This window comes from Heterocephalus glaber, unplaced genomic scaffold (assembly GCF_053883595.1).
Source record: "Heterocephalus glaber isolate CG9 unplaced genomic scaffold, H.glaber_assembly_v1.0 deba00001744, whole genome shotgun sequence".
NCBI lineage: Eukaryota > Metazoa > Chordata > Mammalia > Rodentia > Bathyergidae > Heterocephalus > Heterocephalus glaber.
In genome coordinates, this window is record NW_028258450.1 from 3,782,582 (window position 1) to 3,801,757 (window position 19,176).

General features: G+C 56.9%; 2 protein-coding genes across 2 annotated transcripts; both read left to right on the plus strand.

Moving 5' to 3' along the window:
* The first annotated feature begins 8,280 nt into the window (after positions 1 to 8,280).
* Positions 8,281 to 17,319, plus strand: Ccdc9 (coiled-coil domain containing 9). The gene is given in 15 exon segments (XM_087200803.1): positions 8,281 to 8,542; positions 9,081 to 9,149; positions 9,299 to 9,419; positions 9,421 to 9,450; positions 11,078 to 11,176; positions 11,333 to 11,581; positions 13,000 to 13,083; positions 13,160 to 13,333; positions 13,989 to 14,170; positions 14,629 to 14,675; positions 14,793 to 14,928; positions 15,268 to 15,352; positions 15,428 to 15,824; positions 16,213 to 16,305; positions 16,869 to 17,319. Coding segments are annotated over 13 exon segments (1,764 nt in total). The 5' UTR covers positions 8,281 to 8,542; positions 9,081 to 9,149; positions 9,299 to 9,335; the 3' UTR covers positions 16,973 to 17,319.
* A 393-nt stretch (positions 17,320 to 17,712) lies between these two features.
* Inafm1 (InaF motif containing 1) lies at positions 17,713 to 18,961 on the plus strand. Its single transcript, XM_013066410.3, has one exon. The coding sequence runs from the start codon at positions 18,266 to 18,268 to the stop codon at positions 18,695 to 18,697; it is 432 nt and encodes a 143-aa protein (XP_012921864.1). The 5' UTR covers positions 17,713 to 18,265; the 3' UTR covers positions 18,698 to 18,961.
* The last annotated feature ends 215 nt before the right edge of the window (positions 18,962 to 19,176 follow it).

Genomic DNA, 19,176 nt, shown 5'->3' on the forward strand with positions numbered 1-19,176 from the left:
TCCCCACCTCCTCTTCCACATTTCTGTCCCCCACTTTGACTCCATCTCCCTGGCTTCGGAGTCGCTCGTCTGCTTTCTGCATCTCTGCTACTCGATTGGTCTCTCACTGTCTCTATCTTTGTCTCCCAGGTTCCAACTCTAGTTTCCTCTAGCTCCGTCTCTCCTCTGTGTGCCTTAACGGGGCTGTCTATCCGGCTCGGCGGTGTGCAAGCCTGTAATCCCAGCTCTCTGGGAGACCGAGGCAGGAGGATCTCAAATTCGAGTCCAGCCTGGGCAGTTTAGCAACTTAGCAAGACCTTGTCTCAAAATAGAACATAAAAAAGGGCTGGGGATGTAGCTCCGTGTGAAAGCCCTGGGTTCAGTCCCCAGTACCGGAAAACACAACATCTAAGGTTGTCTCTCCTTGTCTCTGCGTCTCCTGTCTTTCTGCCCCATCCCTTCCTCTCTCTCTCTCTCTCTCTCTCTCTCTCTCTCTCTCTCTCGTCTCTCGTCTCTCATTTGACTTTCCTTAAATTAGTCCCTGTCTCCCTCTCCTCTGCCTCAGTCTCCCCACTGCTGTCTCTCACCCGTCTCTCCGCCTCACTCCCTCTCTCCCCACCCCACAGCCATGCTTGAATCCACTTTTCACCTGCGGAGAGGCTCGGGGGACCGTCCCCCTCCGTGCTTCCCCGCAGGCCTCGGTTCCGGGCAGCAGGCCTCATGCAGGGCAGACGCCAGGAAGGGCTTCCCGCCCCGGCTCCGCACGGGAGCTTTATCGCTCCGGCCAGGCGGAGGCCGGCGGCCCCGCGGCTTCCGGAGGCGCCGGGCGGGATGAGCTCACTGCAAGTTGGCCGGGATTTCATCAGCTTCCTCTGCCGAGTCACCCCGGCGCTCTCCTGGCGCGGGCCGCGAGCGCCTATCCGCCGGGCTCCTGCTGCCCCCGCGCGGCGAGCGGGGAAAGCACGGGCGCGTGAGAAAGCCCGCTTCTCTCCGAAGGGCTCCGGCGACCCCAGGAGGAGGAGGCTTTCTCATCCGGGCGCGGAACTCAGGGCCTCGCCGATGCCAAGCACGTGCTCTGCCCCGCTCTGCGCCCCAGCCCGGTTTAGACTATTTTAAATCCCATCTGAAATTGAGACTGTATGGCCAAGGAAGCGGCGCCTAAGGTCAACAGCTGGTGCACCTAGCCCTCTGGTTCACCTGGCGAAGAAGAGGATGCTTGTAACGGCCAAGACGTCTCAGACCAGAGATTGTTACAGGCATTCATTCTGCCGTGGAGGCCGGGCGCAGTTGTGGGTACTGGCTACAGCTGTGAACCAATGTCACCCAGGTCCTGACTTAACTGGGGCTCGAACTCTGGTCTGGGGGAGACAGACAATGCAAAGATGTAGAGTATGATGGGTTTTTTTATGTACCAGGGATCGAACTCGGGACCTTGCACTTGGGAGGCAGGCTGAGGAACTACTGAGGTAAATCCCCAGCCCAATGCAACGCTGAACATAAATCACAATGCAAAGTGAATCTTCAAGGCGAGAGTATACCTTTATAGTCCCAGCACTCAAGAAGCTAAGGAAGATCACCGTGAGTTCAAGGCCAGCCTGAGCTACAAAGTGAGATCCTGTCTCAAAAACAAAACAAAACAAAAAAAACCAAAGTAAGTTTTCAAGTAGGAAAAAGGAAGCAGGGAAAGGTGGTGAGGAATGTGGAGGAGGAGTCTCCCAGAGAAAGGGATGTTTGGATAAAATCCCAAAGAAGGTGAACAACAGAGTGCACCAGGCAGAGCAAGAGCAGATGCAAAGGCTCAGAGGCCAGAGTGGGGGTGTGAGGGAGTGAAGAGCACCCGTGCGGCTGGAAGGGAATGAGCAAGGAGATAGGGGAGAGGCAGGGTCAGAGAGCAGCCTCCAAGCGGCAGGAGCCCAGGGGTGTTCCTGAGGAGCGGAACGGACCGCGTTTACTCTCACAGGCGCCCCCTGGCGGTCACGTGAGTAACCGGCTGTAGGCCGAGAGCTGGGAGGCCAGGGAGCCAGCTGTGGGGTTTATACTGCAGGCCGGTGAGGTTGGCTGAGGCCCAGGGTGTGGAAGGAGGGAAAGAGGCGTTTAGTGGCACGTTTGGCCCCAGCAGGTGGAAGGTGCGGGAGGCCCGTCACGATTATGTAAATTGCACCCCACATTCTGCGCGCCTACTAAGGGCCAGGCTCTGGGCCCTGTGCTCACACACAAGACCTGGTTAAATGCTCTCGACCGGTTGGGGATTTATTTAGCTCAGTGGTTCCACCTCCTGCCTTGCAAGCAGAAGGACCCAAGTTTGAAGCCCCGTACCAGAAAAAAAAAAAAAAAAAAAAAAAAAAAAAAAGAATAAAGGATCCTACAAATCAATAAAAAGGTAGATAGACTAATTTTAAATAAATAAATAAATAAATAAATAAATAAATGCTCTGGACCATCCCTGAGACAGGAGGGGCAGAAGGGAGGGGCGGCATGACTTTGAATTTACTTAGACTGATGCTTTTGCAGGAAGAGTCTACATGATCTGCTCAACAGCTATTTGAGCGTTAGAGAATAGAGCCAGGCGCAGGCCTGGCATCGCAGCACTTGAGAGGCTGAGGCAGGAGGATCACCAAGAGTTCAAGGCCAGCCTGTGCTACATAGCAAAACCCTGTCTCAACAATAAAGTGAAACAAAACAAATTATGTTAAATGGGAGAGGGGGGTGGAGGATGTCGCTTAGTGATAAGAGTCTCTCTTACCGGGCATACATGAGGCCCTGAGTTCTTCCCCAGTACCCCAAAAGTAAGTGCAGTAAGTAAATTAAAAATTTTAGGGCCGGGCGTGGTGGTGCACCCCTGTGATCCTAGCATTTGAGAGGACGATGCAGGAAGATCGCAGTGAGTTTGAGGCCAGCCTAAACTACATAGCTGGCGAGACTTTGTCTCAAAAAACAAGTGTTAAAAAAAATTTAAAAAAATAAAAAATTTTTTTAAAAAGTGTTTTTTAAAAATAAAAATAAATAGGGCGGGGGATTTAGCTCAGTGGTTCCACCGCCTGCCTTGAAAGCACAAGGTCCTGAGTTCAATCCCTGGTACCATGAAAAAAAAGTAAAAATAAATAATCCCAGCACTCTGGGAAACTGAGGCTGGAGGATTGCCAGTTCAAGCCCAGCCTGGACACTTTGGTGACATCATCGTAAGACCTTGTCTCAAAAAGCAAACCAAAACAAGGGCTGGGGATGTAGTTAAGTGTGAAGGTCCTGGGTTCAATCCCCAGTGCCATAACAAACAAATGTGGATCAGAAACAGGTGGGCAGGGAGCTTTTGGTGTGAGCTGATGAGACAGTGCATGAAATAAAATGAGACAAAAGTGCTTTTTTGGTTCCTGTTTTTTTTTTTTTTTGGTGGCCCTGAGGATTGAACCAGAGAGTTGGAGTGCTAAGCTACACCCCCAGCGTTCCCTGTTTTGTATTGGGGATTGAAACCAGGGCCTTTGCACTGAGCTACATCCCCTTTTAAATTTTCTTTAAATTGGGCTGGGGATTTAGCTCAGTGGTTCTGCAGCCTGCCTTGTAAGCACAAGGTCCCAAGTTTGATCCCCAGTACCAAAAAAAAAAATTTTTTTTTCTTAAAATTTTGAGACAGGGTCCTGATAAGTCATTGATTGCCCAGGCTGGGCTCAAGTTGTGATCCTCCAGCCTCAGCCTCCGGAGTACTGGGATTATGTAGAGGCATCTGTACCCAAAGTACAGAGCCTCTTGAAGGGCTGGCAACACCACAGTAGTCAAGCCAGGGAGGGCTTAAAGCAATCAGAAAATTATCCATTCAGCCCTCAGCAGGAGAGTCCTGCAAGCCAAGCGCCCAAGTCTCCTCAGGGGGTCGCCTCCCTGACTCTCCCAGTCACTCTGGAGCTCATCTCTGACCACCCTTGTGCATCTTCTGGGGGAAAATGTGCTGTCCTTAGCCTTCTGCCTGCCTGGCCTACAGTCCTGCTTAGTCTCTTGGTGTGAGCCTTAGGGTGCTTTCTACCCTCTCTGCTTCCCTGCACTGTCCCTGGACACACCCTCATCCCAGAGCCTGGGCATCATGAGTTTCTTTTGGTTTTGGGTTTCTGAGCAAGGGTCTCACTAGGTAGCCCAGGCTTGCCTTGAACCTACAAGGATCCTCCCACCTCAGCCTTCCGAGAGCTGGGATTCCAGCTCTCATTTGATTATTTAGGGTCTGACTCGTCATGGAGAAAATGAACTCCATGACAGCAGCCAGAGAATCATTCTCATTTTGCAGGTCGGATAACCAGGAGGGCGGTCTCTGAGTAGGTTTTCATGGTTCCAGTGTCGTGTGTTGAACCAATGCCCACTGGCATCTCAGGTGGGAGCCACCCCGCCCCTTGGTGGTGAGTGGGAAATATCGCCTTGGGCTGTCAAACTGCCTGCCAGACCTTCTGGGATTTCCCTTAGCCCATTAGCAACCGTGGACTCGCCACAGAACTTAACCCCACTGCACATTTAGACACAAAGCATTTTTACCATTATTTTTTAAACCTTTTTTTTTTTTCCAGATAGGGTCTCTCGATATAGTAGGCTGGCCTTCAATTTGTTCTGTAGCCCAGATAGGCCTTGAACTTGTGATCCTCCTGGCTCAGCCTCCTGAGTGCTGAGATTACAGGTTTGCAGCACTATGCCTGGCTTTTTTAATTTGAAATTTTAAAAATTATTTATTAGCTGAGCATGGTAGTGCACGCCTATAATTCCAGCTCTCTGGGAGGCTGAGGCAGGAGGATGGCAGTTTGAGCTCAGCCAGGGTGATTTAGTGAATTAGGCAGAGCCTGTCTCAAAATTTAAGATAATAATAAAAAAGGGCTGGGAATGTAGCTCAGTGTGAAGGCCCTGAGTTCAATCGCAAGTACTAGGAAAAATAAATACCAACCCTGGGAACTGAAAGCAGAGGTGCTCTCCTACTGAGCCACACCTCCAGCCACTCAATTATTTTCTCTTCTTCTTCTTTTTTTTTTTGCATTTGCTCCCCCCAGGACCTTGCCCTTGCCAGGCAGGCACAGTACCACTAAGCTAAATCCCCAGCCCTTATTTTTCTGGGGGTTTTTTGGTTTGTTTTTTGTTTTGGTACCAGGGATCAAAACTCGGGACCTTGTGCTTTCGAGGCAGGCGGCGGAACCACTGAGCTAAATCCCCGGCCCCATATTTTTCTGTTTTTTGAGACAAGGTCTATGTAGATCAGGCTGGCCTCGAACTCACAGCAATCCTCCTGTCTCAGCCTCCTGAGTGTTGGGACTTCAGGCATGTGCCACAACACCTGGTTTAAGGTGTAGAATTCTTGTGCCCCATATATATAGTCCTCCCTCATCTGGAGAAGATTTTTCCAGGACCCCCAAGGACACCCAAACCTGTATAGTCTGTCTCTGTCTCTCTCCCTCCTTCTTGCCCTGACCCTCCAGTGCTGTGGACTGGATCCACAGCATCATCCATGTTAGGTATGTGCTCTTCCAGGGAATTACATCCCAGCCCTTTTTAAACTTCATCTTAAGACAGAGTCTTACTAAACTGCCTACACTAAATTGCCCACTTACTAAATTGCCTTACTAAATGGCCTTGAATGTTTGGTCCTTCCTGCCTCAGCCTCCCATGTAACTGGGATAACAGGCAAGGGGCACCACGTGAGCATAATTTTTTTTCTGAGTATTTTCTATCCTCAGTTAGTTGCATCCATTGATGTGGAACCCACAGACACAGACAGACAACTGAATATGCATTTTATTTTATACAACAGTAGGAAAATAGTAGTAAAATCACACTCCTGGCTGGGCTGGGTGTTTTGGCACATGCCTGTAATCTCAGCTACTCAGGAGGCTGAGGGAGGAAGATCCCAAATTGGAGGTCAGCAGGGCAATTTAGCAAGACCCTGTTTCAAAATAAAAGTTTGGGCTGGGAATTTAGCTCAGTGGTTCCACCGCCTGCCTCAGAAGCGCAAGGTCCCGAGTTTGATCCCCGGTACCCAAAACAACAGCAACAACTAAAAAACAAATAAAAGCATCAGAAGGGCTGGGATGCAATTGAGTGGTAGAGAGCCCCGGGGTTCAATCCCTAGCAATAACCTCCCCCCTCAAGAAATACACAAGATCCAGTCTTTCATTCAACAAGTTCTTTTCAGTACTGGGGATTGAACCCAGGGCTTTCACACTGAGCTACACCCCTAGCCCTTTCTTATGTTTGATTTTGAGACAGGGTCTGGCTAAATTGTTAAACTGTCCAAGCTGGGGTTGAATTTTTGATCCTCCTGCCTTGGCCTCCCAGTGTGCTGGGATTGTAGCTGTGTGTCACCAGGCCCGGCTTCATTCAACGTGTGTGTGTGTGTGTGTGTGTGTGTGTGTGTGTGTCTGTGTATGCTGCAAATGCTAAGCAAGTGGCCAACTCTTCACCCCATTTTGTGCTGTTTAATGAGTGGTTCCGCAGAAGCCTCTGTGAGGAGGCAGGGTGTGAATAAACAGTGCTGTGGTGAACTTGGCGGGTGTCCTGCAAGTCCCACAATTCCAAGAGGACCAACTTGCACGCCAAGGCAGTCTCTGAAAGGCTGGTACGAGTGGCCATATAAAGGGCAAGAGATTACCAGGTCCTTCCACTGTCCATGTTTTATCTCTTTTTTTGGTACTGGGGATCGAACTAGGGACCTTGCGCTTGTGAGGCAGGCGCCAGAACCACTGAGCTAAATCTCCGGCCCCACTGTCCATGTTTTAAATCACAAAATAAAACCACTGGCAGCTCAGGGAACGTCATTTCTCCCAGTGGCAGTTCCAGAGTGCTTAACACTGCAGGCATAAACACGTATGTCTGAGTGCTGGGCAATCCCTGTAAACTGAGGGCTACAGCTGCTGCCTGGCTGAGTGCCTTTGAGCCTTTGCAAACGAACTCACCACAGGGCCTTTGCACAGGCCTGGATCCAGCCCTTCCTATGTCAGGCTGAATTTCGTGTTTTCGCTCTCGAGGGCAGGATGGGGTCTGCCTTGCTCACCACTCTGACTTCCCCCGACATTTGCCCCAGCACTGTGCCTGACATTCAGTGCTGATTTGAAGAAGTGCACTGGACTGGTTGCAACCTGTATGCTTCTAAAACTACTGTTCCTCTGGCAAGGGTGAGCAGTCAGGCCAGGTTAGGTTTCCAGGTGTCAGTGCCCAGCGTGTGACATCTACTTTTGAGTGGCTGGAACACAACAGCATGAGCAAAGAAGGGGAGGCCAGAGAAGGAGATCCGCATCTCCTTGCCGCAAAGGACAGCATCCATGCAGAAACAACAAGCTTTCCAAACATCCCTGGGGACCGATAGACTCACTCCCACCTCCGCCCGCCGGTGAGGGCGCGGCCCCTTTAAGGCTCCTGAAAGAGCCGTAAGGACCGGAAGTGACCTTCTACATTTCCTCTCCTCACGTGGTGCGGGCGGGAAGTGACGCACGGGGCCCGGGAGCTGCGGACGCGGAGGCCACGGTGCCGGAGTCGCCGACGCCGCGGGGTCTCCGGGACAGGTGACCGGGAGAGGGGGCCGGGAGCGCGCCCGGAGAGGGCGGAGCCTGGAGCCCCACGTGAGGGGAGTGGGAGCACGCGCGGGCAGGGTGGTGAGCAGCCGGCGGGGGCGGGGTCAGAGTACTCTGCGGGGGGCGGGGTCAGGACGCCCACATGGGAAGCTGGAGAGGCGCTGTCGGGGTGGGACGTGAGTGTGTGGGCAGGGTCGGGGCGGGCCCGGCTGCGGGCGGGCCTCCGGCCCGGGTGGGCGGCCGAGGGCGGGGCTGGGCAGTTGTGCCTGGGCTGGGGGCGGGGCAGGGGTGGTACCCGGCGAGCTAGGGGCGGGGCCTGGGCCCTGGCTATAAACCATGGGGCGGAACCAGAAAGTTTTCCCCGCCAGGTAGTGGGTCCGGATGGTTGGCAGGCAAGTTAGGGGCGGATGCAGAGACTGACAAGACCAGGGCGGGGCTTAACGAGGCGGGGCGCTGGGCCAGGTCAAAGGCGGAGTAATGCAATGGGGGTGGAGCCCGAGAGTTTTGTCTGAGCCAGGGCTGCAGCCCGACCGTTGGCGGGCAAGCCGGGGGTGGAGCCAGGCACTCGGTTGGGGAAGCCGGGGGCGGGCCCAGATGTGACGCGCGGGGGGGGGCGCTTGTTTGGGGGCGGGGAAAGGGGTTGGCCAGGCTGGTGGGGAAGCCCCGGGCGGGGCCGAAATAACGCGGACGGTGGGGGCTGGTTCAGTCTGCTGCCTGGGGGCGAGGGGGCGGGGCCAGGGGGTGGCTGGGAGTTGGAAACCTGGCCAGAGAAATGAGTCGCCAGTCTGGACCGAGCCCGTAGTTTGGCGGGAAAGGCGGGGACAGAAAGTTTTGCCCTGGCCAGGGGATGGGCTGGAGCAGCCTGTACTTGTCAGGGGCGGGGCCTGGGGTTCCGGGCCTGCGCGAAGCTGGAACTTTCCCTTGGAAAGCGGAGGGCCGGCCAAGGAAGTTTGGTCCTCGCTGCTGTAGTTGTTCACTAGTGAGGTCAACCGCAGTCCAGGAGCCCTTCCCAGTCTCTTCGGGGAGGGCATGAGCCGACGGTACCTTTCTCAGGATGCTGGGCCGGTTTAGAGTGTGCTCAGGGGAGCTGTGGGCTTATGTTCCCTGACAGTTGGAGCTGGAGCTTTTGTTGACTGTGGGTCAGGGGACATTTCAGAAGCTTACCTGGTGGAGCTAGGAGGTCCACTGGGATGTGAATGGCAGTAGAGTGGGCACAGGAGGTGCAGGTTGGGAGGAGGAGATAAGGTGGAGCTCTCGAGATGGGGTCTGGGCTCACATTCCCATCACGGGCTCTGGAGGCTACGCTAGAATCTTGGCTTGATAGGAAATGTTGATTATTTCCTTAAGCACTGGCGCGGGCCAAACTAAAAAGTTTAAGGGAGTCCAAAAAAACCACATCTGTATTTTTGCAGGAAGGGGGTGCGGCCTGCACTTGAAGAGTGATGGGAATGAGCTAGAATTCTCTTGGGGTTCAGGTGGTTTTTGGTGCATCTGTGTGAAGAGCCCCCAATGTTTTAAGGGGATAAAGTAGACTGGAAGTCCCTTTGGCCTTATTTCTGCTGTCCCCGCTCCCCTCAGGAACCCCCAGTCCTGCATCCAGATTGTGTCAGCGAGGTTGCTGGGACCCTGGCCACAGCCAGAGAAATGGTGAGACCAAAAATGGAGACTCAGAATCTGAGTTTTGGGGAAGGGATTTGGGAGGATGGTGTCCACAGGGCAGACACTGAGACCCTAGGCTGAATGCCTCTGGGATAGATGGAGGGTATTTTTTCCAACCCTCAACTGCCTCATTTCAGGCAGCCACATTGGATTTGAAATCAAAGGAAGAGAAGGATGCTGAGCTGGACAAGAGGATCGAGGCTCTCCGGCGGAAGAATGAAGCCCTCATCCGGCGCTACCAGGTGCCCTAGCCCCGCCCAGGGAGACCCCATCCCCTCTCCTCCCCGCAGTGAGTTTTTCTCACCCCTCCCTTGCTTACATCTTTCTCATGGTTTCCCATCTCTCTCAGGAGTGATATATTCCTTCCTTCATTCCATCATTCAGCCATTTATCACAAATACAGAGGTTTTCACTGCACTAAGCCCTGTGTTGAGTAGTACCGGGGACACAGCCAGGACTGAGTTGGCTGCAAGTGGCCTTCCAGGCTCCCAATCTGGTCAGGGGGACAGCCCTGTCCTCAGTTTCACAGCCCAGCCTGGACAGGGGACAGTGGGAGTGTATGTGAGGGGTCTGACCAAGCTTGGGGTATTGGAGAGGGCATCGTGGAGTAGGGGACTCTGAGGCCTGAGTGGTGACCAGACAGTGGCCAGTTGAAAAGGAGAGACAGAGGAAACATAAATATTTAGTTTGGATAAATATTTGCATGCAGGAAAGGGCTTGGAGCTTAAGTTGGGGCCAGGAGGCCTTTGACCTAGAGAGGTCAGCAGGGACCAGGCCAGGCAGGGCCCTGAGTGCCGCTGGGGTGAGAATTTGGACCTTTTCCTAAGGGAACTGGGGAGCTGGGGAGGGCTGTGAGGAGGAGTGGGACCAAGCCAAGTAGCTTTTTAGGGAGACTCCTTTGGGCCCTCTGTGCTAGAGAATGAGGGAGGCCATACTGGAGTCCAGAGACAAGAAGGAAGCTGGGGCAGGGACCTAGGGGAGGAGGTCCTAGCTCAGGGCTGGGCTGCTGAGAGTCTTGGTGACAGAGTAGTGGGGAGTTAGAGGAGGAAGGAGGAGCCAGGACCAGTCCTATGAATAGGTGGTGGGGCTGCCTCTGAGATAGACCTGCGAAGAGGACTGGGTTTCATTTATTCATTCTTCATGTGTTCATTTATTTTTTTTTAAAAAACCAGTTTTTTGGGCCAGGGATTTAGCTCAATGGGTTCACCGCCTGCTGTGCAAGTACAAGGTCCCGAGTTTGATCCCTGGTACCAAAATAAATAAACAAACCATTTTTTTTGTGTGGCAGACAGTGTTCTAGGGTCAGGGTTTAACATCAGTGAACACGCAGACGGATGTTCCTCTTCTTTAGTGAGTGACAACAGAGGATGATAGGGCAGGTGGATTCTATAGGGGGTCAGGAAACTGAGACCTGAGGAGCTGAGGGGTGAGAGTTCCTGGTAGAGGGAACAGCTGGTGCAAAGGCCCTGAGGTGAGTCTGAGCCTGGCATGTTCTAGAACCAGCAGGAAGGCTGGGGTGAGTGAGGGGAAGAGGGAGAGATGTATGTCAGGGAGACAAGGAGACTGGGTCCTCTAGGAGATGGGCTGTGGGGAAGCCCTGTCTCTTTCTCAGAGATGGGTGTCAGGAGGGTTCTGAGCAGGAGCAGTGTGACAGGGTCTCAGGCATGATATTGAAATGAGCAGCGGCTTTTTCTTTCTTTTTTTTCCTGGTACCAGGGATCAGACTCAGGACCTTGCGTTTGCCAGGCAGGCGCGGTGCCACTGAGCTGTATCCTCCAGCCTGAAATGAGCACCTTCTTATGTAGAGCTTTGAAGGGGGGCCTGCACTGGGGCCAGACTGAGGAGGAATCGGGGCTGTGGGAGTCCAGCTGGTGGAGAGGTCCCTAACACCCCTGTACCCTGGTGTCTGCTCCTAGGAAATCGAGGAGGACCGTAAAAAAGCCGAACTTGAAGGAGTAGCGGTGACAGTGCCCCGGAAGGGCCGAACGGTGGAGAAGGAGAATGTGGCGGTAGAGGTGCTGAGTTTGTCACTGGGGTGGGGAGGAAGAGAAGGAAGGGGTTGAGGCCTGGGACCTAGGAGCCTTCTGGCCACCCCAGACCTGCGGGTAGCCACAGTCCTGGCCTCGAGCTTCCTGCCTAGTCACTGTCTTCTTCCCTGTTCCCACTTTCAGGAGAAGAGCCTGGGACCCTCACGGAGGTCTCCCGGGACCCTGCAGCCCCCAGGGGCCAGCAGAGGGGGGCGGGCTGCCCCACAGCAGGGAGTCCGGCCAGGCGTGGGCCGGGCATCACGAAGCTGGGAGGACAGTCCTGGGCAGCAGCCTCAAGGAGGAGCTGGTGGCTGGGGCCGGAGGGGCCGAGGCCGAAAGTCCCCTCATCTCTTGGGAGCTGGTGACAGCTCAGCTTCTGACCGCAAATCCAAGGTAGGAGCCAGGTGGGCATGCCGCTCCGATGAAGCGTCTAGCTTCCTGTTTCCCTCCTTTCACACACTAAGGTGGGCTATCTCCTGGCCTCCACCTGGGGCACTGTCTGCAAATTTCTGCTTTTGCCCTCCTGACTGGCATTGTCGTCTGTCTGTCAGTGTGTTGTGCTCTGTGTCAGGGTTCTGTGCTGGGTCCCCTTTGGTCTGCTGTCTCAGCACCCAGGTCTATGGGGTGAGCTTGCTGTGGCTGCCCTCCATCCCTGGCCTGCAGGTCAGCTGGCAGCAGGCTGTCCAGCTGAGGTGCCCACGGCCTGTGGGGACTTGGGTCTGGCGGGTTCAGTAATTCTCTGTGCTGGGCAGCTCACCACCCTCTGTGAGCTCCAGGGCTTGCTCCTCTGGCAGTGCCAATTACACTTGCATGTTATTTCGAGTATTCTGGGAAGGCCCTGTGTGAGCATGCCGTGAATAGCACGCTAAGCTGCTCTGACCAAAGGCCCCCAAGTTTGTGGCCCACAGACGAAATTTATCTCTCTTGTCTACTGAGCCACAGTGAGGTGAGTGCTGTGGGTAGGGTCTCTTGCTCCGTGATGCCACCCTGGGGCCTGGGTTGCTTGTCACTCAGGTTGCAGTTATTGTCTGTGTGGCAAAGGTGGGCCTCTGACACAGTTGAGGGCCAGTTCACAGGAATGGAAAGGAGCCTGTCTTTGCATTCATTTCTGCATTCTGTCAGTGAACGTGAGATACTGGCCACACCCACCTGCACAGGATGCCGGGGAGTGAAAATGTCCTCTCCAGCTATGTGCTGGTCTAAAATTACATTACCATGGAGAAAGGAAGAATGGTTTGTGGGGTACTAGTTAACCTGCTGAGTTACTACAATTATTACCATTGTTGTAACTGTGGCAACCAGGGTCTTGGGGTCCTCAGCACCCTGATGCTGAACCCCCAATTTCAGAGGTTTACTGGCACAACTCAGACTCAGGGCTCAGTGCTATCACAGCAAAATCACCAAAGGGCAAAGGAAGAAGGGACAAAGTCTGGAGGGCCAGGGTCAGGTTACCGAGACTCCCGGGGTATTCTGAGTCCTCCAGCTATGAGCTGTGATGACACATGTCTGCCGGGATGCCCAGGTGACATTCAGTGCCCTGGGTTTTTATTGGAGGCTGTGCCCCTCCATAGGCTGCACCAGAATTCCTGACTCTGGAGGCTTTATCTACATGCCGTTGTCACGGTCAGGGCATAGGAGCCATGCTCTAAGGCAGTGCTGTACAGGGAATACACTGAGGGTGATGACTGATGCCAGCCCTGTCCCTCCTCTCCGCCTGCTTGCTCAAGAACAGCTAGGCCTCCTGTGCTGTTTTCTGCATGGCTGGTAGAACAGCTCTTCCCAGCACTGGGAGTTCTGTCTTTGTCTCCCAGGAGTGGGAGGAGCGGCGAAGACAGAACATTGAGAAGATGAACGAGGAGATGGAGAAGATTGCAGAGTACGAACGCAACCAGCGGGTGAGCGCTGCAGGTGGCATGGCGGGCATAGCCTTCCGGGGCCTGGGACCCTGCCAACCATGCCCTGTGCCCGCAGGAAGGGGTACTGGAGCCTAACCCAGTGAGGAACTTCCTGGATGACCCCCGGCGCCGCAGTGGACCCCTGGAGGAGCCTGAGCGGGACCGCCGGGAGGGCAGCCGCCGGCACGGGCGCAACTGGGGGGGCCCCGACTTCGAGCGGGTGCGCTGTGGCCTTGAGCACGAGCGGCAGGTGGGTGCTGGCAGCTGGGTCTCTGCAGCATCTTCTCATGGACTAAGCGCAGACTGCTAGGCCCACTGGGGACCAGGACAGGCCAGTTCTTGCATTTTGTGCTGGGATCAGTGTTCTCATTTTTATTATTATTGCTGTGATATTGGGTGTTGAACCCGGGGGCTTTGCCCTGAGCTGGCCTCCCCCCTTTAATACCTTGAGACAGGGTCTTGCTAAGTTGCTATATTGCTCAGGCTAGGCTTGAATTTTGAATCTTCCTGCCTCTGCCTTCCAAATAACTAGGATTATAGGCATGTGCCATCATGCCTGGGTCTTATTTTATTTTTATTTATATTTGCATTCTACCACTGGGGCACACCCCCAGGCCCCAGGCACTGTTTTAGGTGCTGGGGATAAGAGTTGTAAAGCAAAGCCCTGCCTGACGAAGTTTCTGGTGGGAGCTAGGTTGGTGAAAATCTAGTAAGAGGCCAGGGGACCCAAGTGTCACCTCCAGGAGAGCCCAGGAGGATGAGAGAGATGGGGAGAGGCTCTCTGAGGCCACTAAGCCCAGCTGCTTGTCACCTCCTCCCACCTTGAGCCAGTGGCCCCACTCTGAATTTTGGGATCAGGGCTGGAGCACGGCGAACAGGACCCTGACTGTCTGTGGCCGGGGCAGGGCCGCCGTGCCAGTCCGGGTAGTGCTGGTGACATGACAATGTCCATGACGGGCCGGGAGCGGTCGGAGTACCTGCGCTGGAAGCAGGAGAGGGAGAAGATTGACCAGGAACGGCTGCAGCGACACCGCAAGCCCACTGGCCAGTGGCGACGCGAGTGGGATGCGGAGAAGACCGAGGTCATGTGAGTTCCCCTTGCCTCGCCTCACCTCCTCGGCCCAGGCCTGCCCCTCTCCTCAACCTGGGTGTCGCTGCTGGCTGGCTAGTGTGCCACGCCCCAGTGGCATGTGAGAGCCTTTCTTCGTCACAGGCTTAGTCTGCCGAGCTGGACACCGAGCTGTGGTCCTGCCCGCTCAGCTCCTTGATGCAGGTGGAGCTGGGTGTGATGGGAAGAGACAGGAAGTGAGGTCAGCTAGGCAGCTGGGCATGTCCTTTGTCAGGGTCTTACCCCAATTTTTAGTTTGGGGGCCAGATTCTTTTTCTGTTTATCCCTATGATGTCAAAGTTGCCACTCTTCCGTGCTGATCCTGTCCTACTTAATGACCTTTCTGGTAGGCTGGTTGTCCTCTGATTGGATCTCCAACCCTGGCCTCCATCCCTCCCCGCTGCCCCCCCCCGATTCACCTTCCTCCTCTTTCCCAGGTTCAAGGATGGCCCAGCCCCTGCCCACGAAGCATCCCATCGCTATGGTGAGTGGTGGCCTCACGTGCATACTGTAGGGCACAGCAGCAGCCTGGGCTGGGTACAAGGCTGGGAAGGTGGTTTGTATAACACTCCCTCCACCCACCTTCTGGCTTCTGTTGCAGATGACCAGGCCTGGGCCCGGCCCCCCAAGCCTCCCACTTTTGGGGAGTTCCTGTCGAAGCACAAAGCTGAGGTCAGCAACCGACGGCGAAGAAAGAACAGCAGACCTCAGCCCAAGGCAGCCCCCCGGGCCTACAGGTAGGGTGCCCTCCCCCACACATTGCCACCCCTCGGGGCAGTGTGCCACGTCCTGGGTCCTTCTGTCTGTCTGGTGTGTGTGCGGGTGCAGCTGTCTTGGCTCTGTCTCTCGGGTTCTTGGCTTTGGGGTTGGGGTCTGATCTTGCCATAACCCCTGTACCCTTCTCCAGCATCCATCTCTGCTTCTGCTGCCTGCCTCTTCCATGTCCTGTCCTCTGACGTGGGGACTCACGTCCACAATGAGTCCTCTGTGCAGCATTCTGGGGGCATTGGGAGGCAGGAAGGCCTTGCACCTGTCCACCCTACACACCCTGCACCCCTCTCCTGTGCCCTCTCCAGTGACCATGATGACCGCTGGGAGATGAAAGAGGAGGCAGTGTCCCCAGCCCCCGAGGCCACACAGCTTGAGGAGAGGCCAGCACAGGTAGTGCAGGATGGAGGGAGACTGTGAGGGTGACTGGGGCCATACCTTTTTGCTGACCTGCCTTTGTGCCCGCAGCCTCCAGAGACCCTGGCCTCTGCCCACCGGCCTCCTGAGGATGAGGGGGAGGATGACGAAGAGTGGGAGGATGTGAGTGAGGAGGTGACTGAGGAGGAGGAAGATGAGGAGGAAGAGGAAGAAGGGGAGGAGCAGCCCCAGGAGCAGCCGCAGGATCAGGAGCAACAGCAGCAGGAGCAGCAGCAGCAGCACATCAAAGAGGAAGAAGAAGGTGCCCAGAAACAGGAGGAAGAACTACCCCAAGAGCACCAAATGCATGAGGCTATGCCCACTGGGAGGCCCCCTAGCGAGCAGGCTGAAGAAGCGCCCAGACCTGAGGAGCCGCTGCCCCAGGGCCCTGCCACGCCCACCAGCCCCTTCTCGCTACCCGGTGGCCACCGGCCTGTGTCTGACTGGGGTGAGGAGATGGAGCGGAATTTTCCTGGGACACCCCACCCGCCTGGCACCCTCTCTCCGGGTGAGGCCTGGCCTTTCGGGAGTGCATGACGCTGGCTGGCTGTGTGTGTGCGAACAAGGGGTGAGGCAGGTCCTGGGGACCCTGTGCCCCACGTCCCCGGAGGCCTGGGAGGGTAGTCTGTGTCCCCTCCATACTGTTGTGCCTGCATCTCCTGAATGCCCACTCCCAGAGCCTGCCCCAGGTCACTCAGAGGCCCCCCCCAATAAAGAATTCATACCCTCCAATGACGTCCCTAAGTGTGTCCTTAAGTCCCATCTGTCCCTGCCCTTCTCCAGGGGTGGGGAGGTACTTGAGGGGCGGGGGCTTGACTGGGCCTCCCCTTCCCCAGGAGGTGACCAGCCAGCCCCTGCCTCCCCGGAGAGTAGGCCAGGCCTCCCAGGAACCCAGAGAGAAGAAGAGGAGGGGTCTGAGGCGATTCCAGGTGGGGTTGCATGGCGGTGGAGGTGCTTGGGCTGCCAGCCTCCTCTGGGCTTCGGGCAAGAGCTTGGGCAGCTGGGGTGATGTGGCCCCCTTGGGGTGGCGGTGGTGGGGCCTGGGCTTGGGCTCTAAGGGAGGCGAGGATGGTGCTGGGTGAAAAGGTGTGGCCAGGGAGAAGGTCTAGGGCAGAGAAGGAGGGAAGGGAGGGGGTGGGGTAGGGCTCTGTAGAAAGCTAAAATGAGGTTACAAATTGAACTGGTGGGCCAGGGATTTAGCTCAGTGGCACCCGCCTGCCTGCCTGCGGGGCTCGCTTGTGGGCGGTTAGGACCCTGCAGTAGTTTGGCATGGTGGGTGGAGGCCAGCCGCGTGCTTCCTTCCACGCAGGTTGTGTTGAGGGTGGGTTCTGCTTCGGGGCTACCCTGATCCTCAAAGGAGTGTTCGAGGCTGGAACCTGCCTGGCGCCTGGTTGATGGGAAGGGAAGGGCCGGGCCAGATGGGAGAGGGTGTTGGGGCCTGGGGGAGGCAGGAAGGCTGTGCCCCGTCTTTGACAGCGTCTTCTCTCTGCAGAGGCGGGTCCCGAGGGCCAGGAGATGGCAGAGATCACCGACTTCCAGAGGGTGCGTTTCTGCAAGGTGGTGGCGGCCGCCCCGCCCCCGGGGGCCGCCCGCTGACAGCAGCCGGACCGCGCCTCACTAACCTAGGCCTCGCTCCGCTTCCACGCTGGGCCAGGAGAGGGTTACATGCAAGGGGGAGGACCCAGGGTCAGTCGGCGCCGAGGCCAGGGCTCCGGGCTAAGCGCGATGAGGACTCGTCGAGGCTCCACACCTGGGAATGCCAGGCCACCAGGGATGGCTAGACGCCTCCAGATTAGCCCACCTTGGAGGCCACGGGCCAGGGGGCAGCCCTGGCCGAAGCCCGGCCTCCAGGACCCTACATCTGGGGCTTGGCGCAGCCATGACTTCCACAGGACTTTCGCTAGCTGGGCCGCTGTGTCCATTAAACGCAGTGCTTCCGCTAACCTTTGCCCCATGTTTCTGGCGGGGCAGGCTGGGTGCTGTGCTTGGTGAGCTTTTCCGTGGCAGAGGAGGCGGGGTGAAAGGGTCTTCCCTCTCTCGTCCCCCTGATTCCTCTTCCCTCCCCTCTCACAGGCCTCCCCGAGCTCCTGAAGACGCTGCTGGGAGGGGACTGAAGCTTCCCCATCTTGATGGGGATGGGGCGGCAGAAGGGGGGTTTTCTGGATCTCCAGGCTGTGTTTTCTCCTCTCAGGAGCCCACTCTGGACCCCTCGGCTCGAAGGAGAGGGAGGCATTGAGGGTGGTGGAGTTGCTGGGAGAAGGGGCGTGACCAGGGTGAGGGGAGGAGCTGGACCACCGCTGAAGCATCAGCTGCTGCACAGGGGAAGCAGGTGCTATAGGGGGCGGGGTTGGGTTGCGGGGTTGGATTCCCAGGAGGGGTCAGAATCTAGGTGGGCGGGGTTGGGTTGCGGCCGGGGGTCTTGGGCTAGGCCTACGGACCAGGGGCTAGACGGGGCTCTCCACCCGGGTATTGGGCAGGGTCACAATTAGTGTGGGTCAGAAGGCCGTGTTGGAGTCAGGGCTAGACTGGAGTGGAAAGGCTGGAAGGGAAAGAGGGCCAGGTTCGGAGGCTGGAGTTGATAGTCCCAAGCGTAGAAAGGGGAGTTAGGGTTGAGGCTGAGTGGGGCTAGGGCACGAGGCAAGCTTGAACCTGGAAAGGGGGCGGGAGAGGAGGCGGGGCTAGATGCTTGGATGAAGTCTGAGGCCGCAAAGTTGGCGCACCTCGGCGCGGAGAGAAAAGTCGGAGGGTGGAGCTAAATCCAGGGGCGGGGCCAGAGGGGCAGGGTTAGAACGCCTTAGTGGCGGGCCTGAGGGGGCGTGGTCAGACGCGGAGGCGGGTCTCCCTGCGAGGGCGGGGCGGTCCCGCAGCGGGGCTGAGTGGGCAGCGGCGATGCGGGGCACGAGCTGCGTGGGCGGCGGTGGCGAGAGCCCCGGTGGCGGGGGGCTAAGCGAGGGTCCGCGGGGCCGCTGGCTGCGCCTGGCCCCTGTCTGCGCCTACTTTCTCTGCGTCTCTCTGGCCGCCGTGCTGCTCGCCGTGTACTATGGTCTCATCTGGGTCCCCACGCGGCCCCTTGCAGGTCCTGCCGGTCCCCTGCCCAGCGTGCCGCCCGCCCCGTGTGCCGCCCCGCCAGGCGTGCCGCCCGCCCCCGTCCCCGCCCCAGCTGCCGCCGCTGCCTGCCTGCTGGGAGCCCCGGGCGAGCCGAGGCCCCCACTTGATCTGCCGCGCAGTCGCCGCCGCCGCCACAGCGGCCCTGGGCGCCGCCCCCGCCGTCCGCCACCGAGAGAGAAGCCCGAGGCCGCGGGGGGCCGAGGACCCGGGTAACCCCCTTCTTACCCCAATGGTCCCCACCACGCCGCCGTCCTCAGGGCCAGGCTTGCTCTTGGTGACATCGCCCGGCGTTTCCAGAGCCATCACCCTGAAGGAGTGGGCCGGTTGCTGGCCCTGGGCCCCTGTGACAGCTCCTCCATGGTCAGGCCGGCGATCCTGATCTCTGCCTCCGACCCCCGCCCCCTAGGATGCTGATCAGAGCCACTCTGTCCTCTCCAGTTCTCGTGTCTGTCTGCAATAAACTCCAGCCCAGCCGCCCGCCTGTCTGTAGTGGTGTCTGCCTAGGTGCCTCCGGCCTCGTCTGCCGGAAGTACCCCTGGGGTCGGGCCTTGGTCTCCCTTTCCCTGAGTGTGTGTGTGTGTGTGTGTGTGTGTGCTTTGGGATGGGTGGGGAGAAGAGACTTATGGGCTGGGGCCACTGCAGGTCAGTCAGTGCGAAGGGCTTCCTGGTGCTCCGTGTGCTTGTGGCACAGA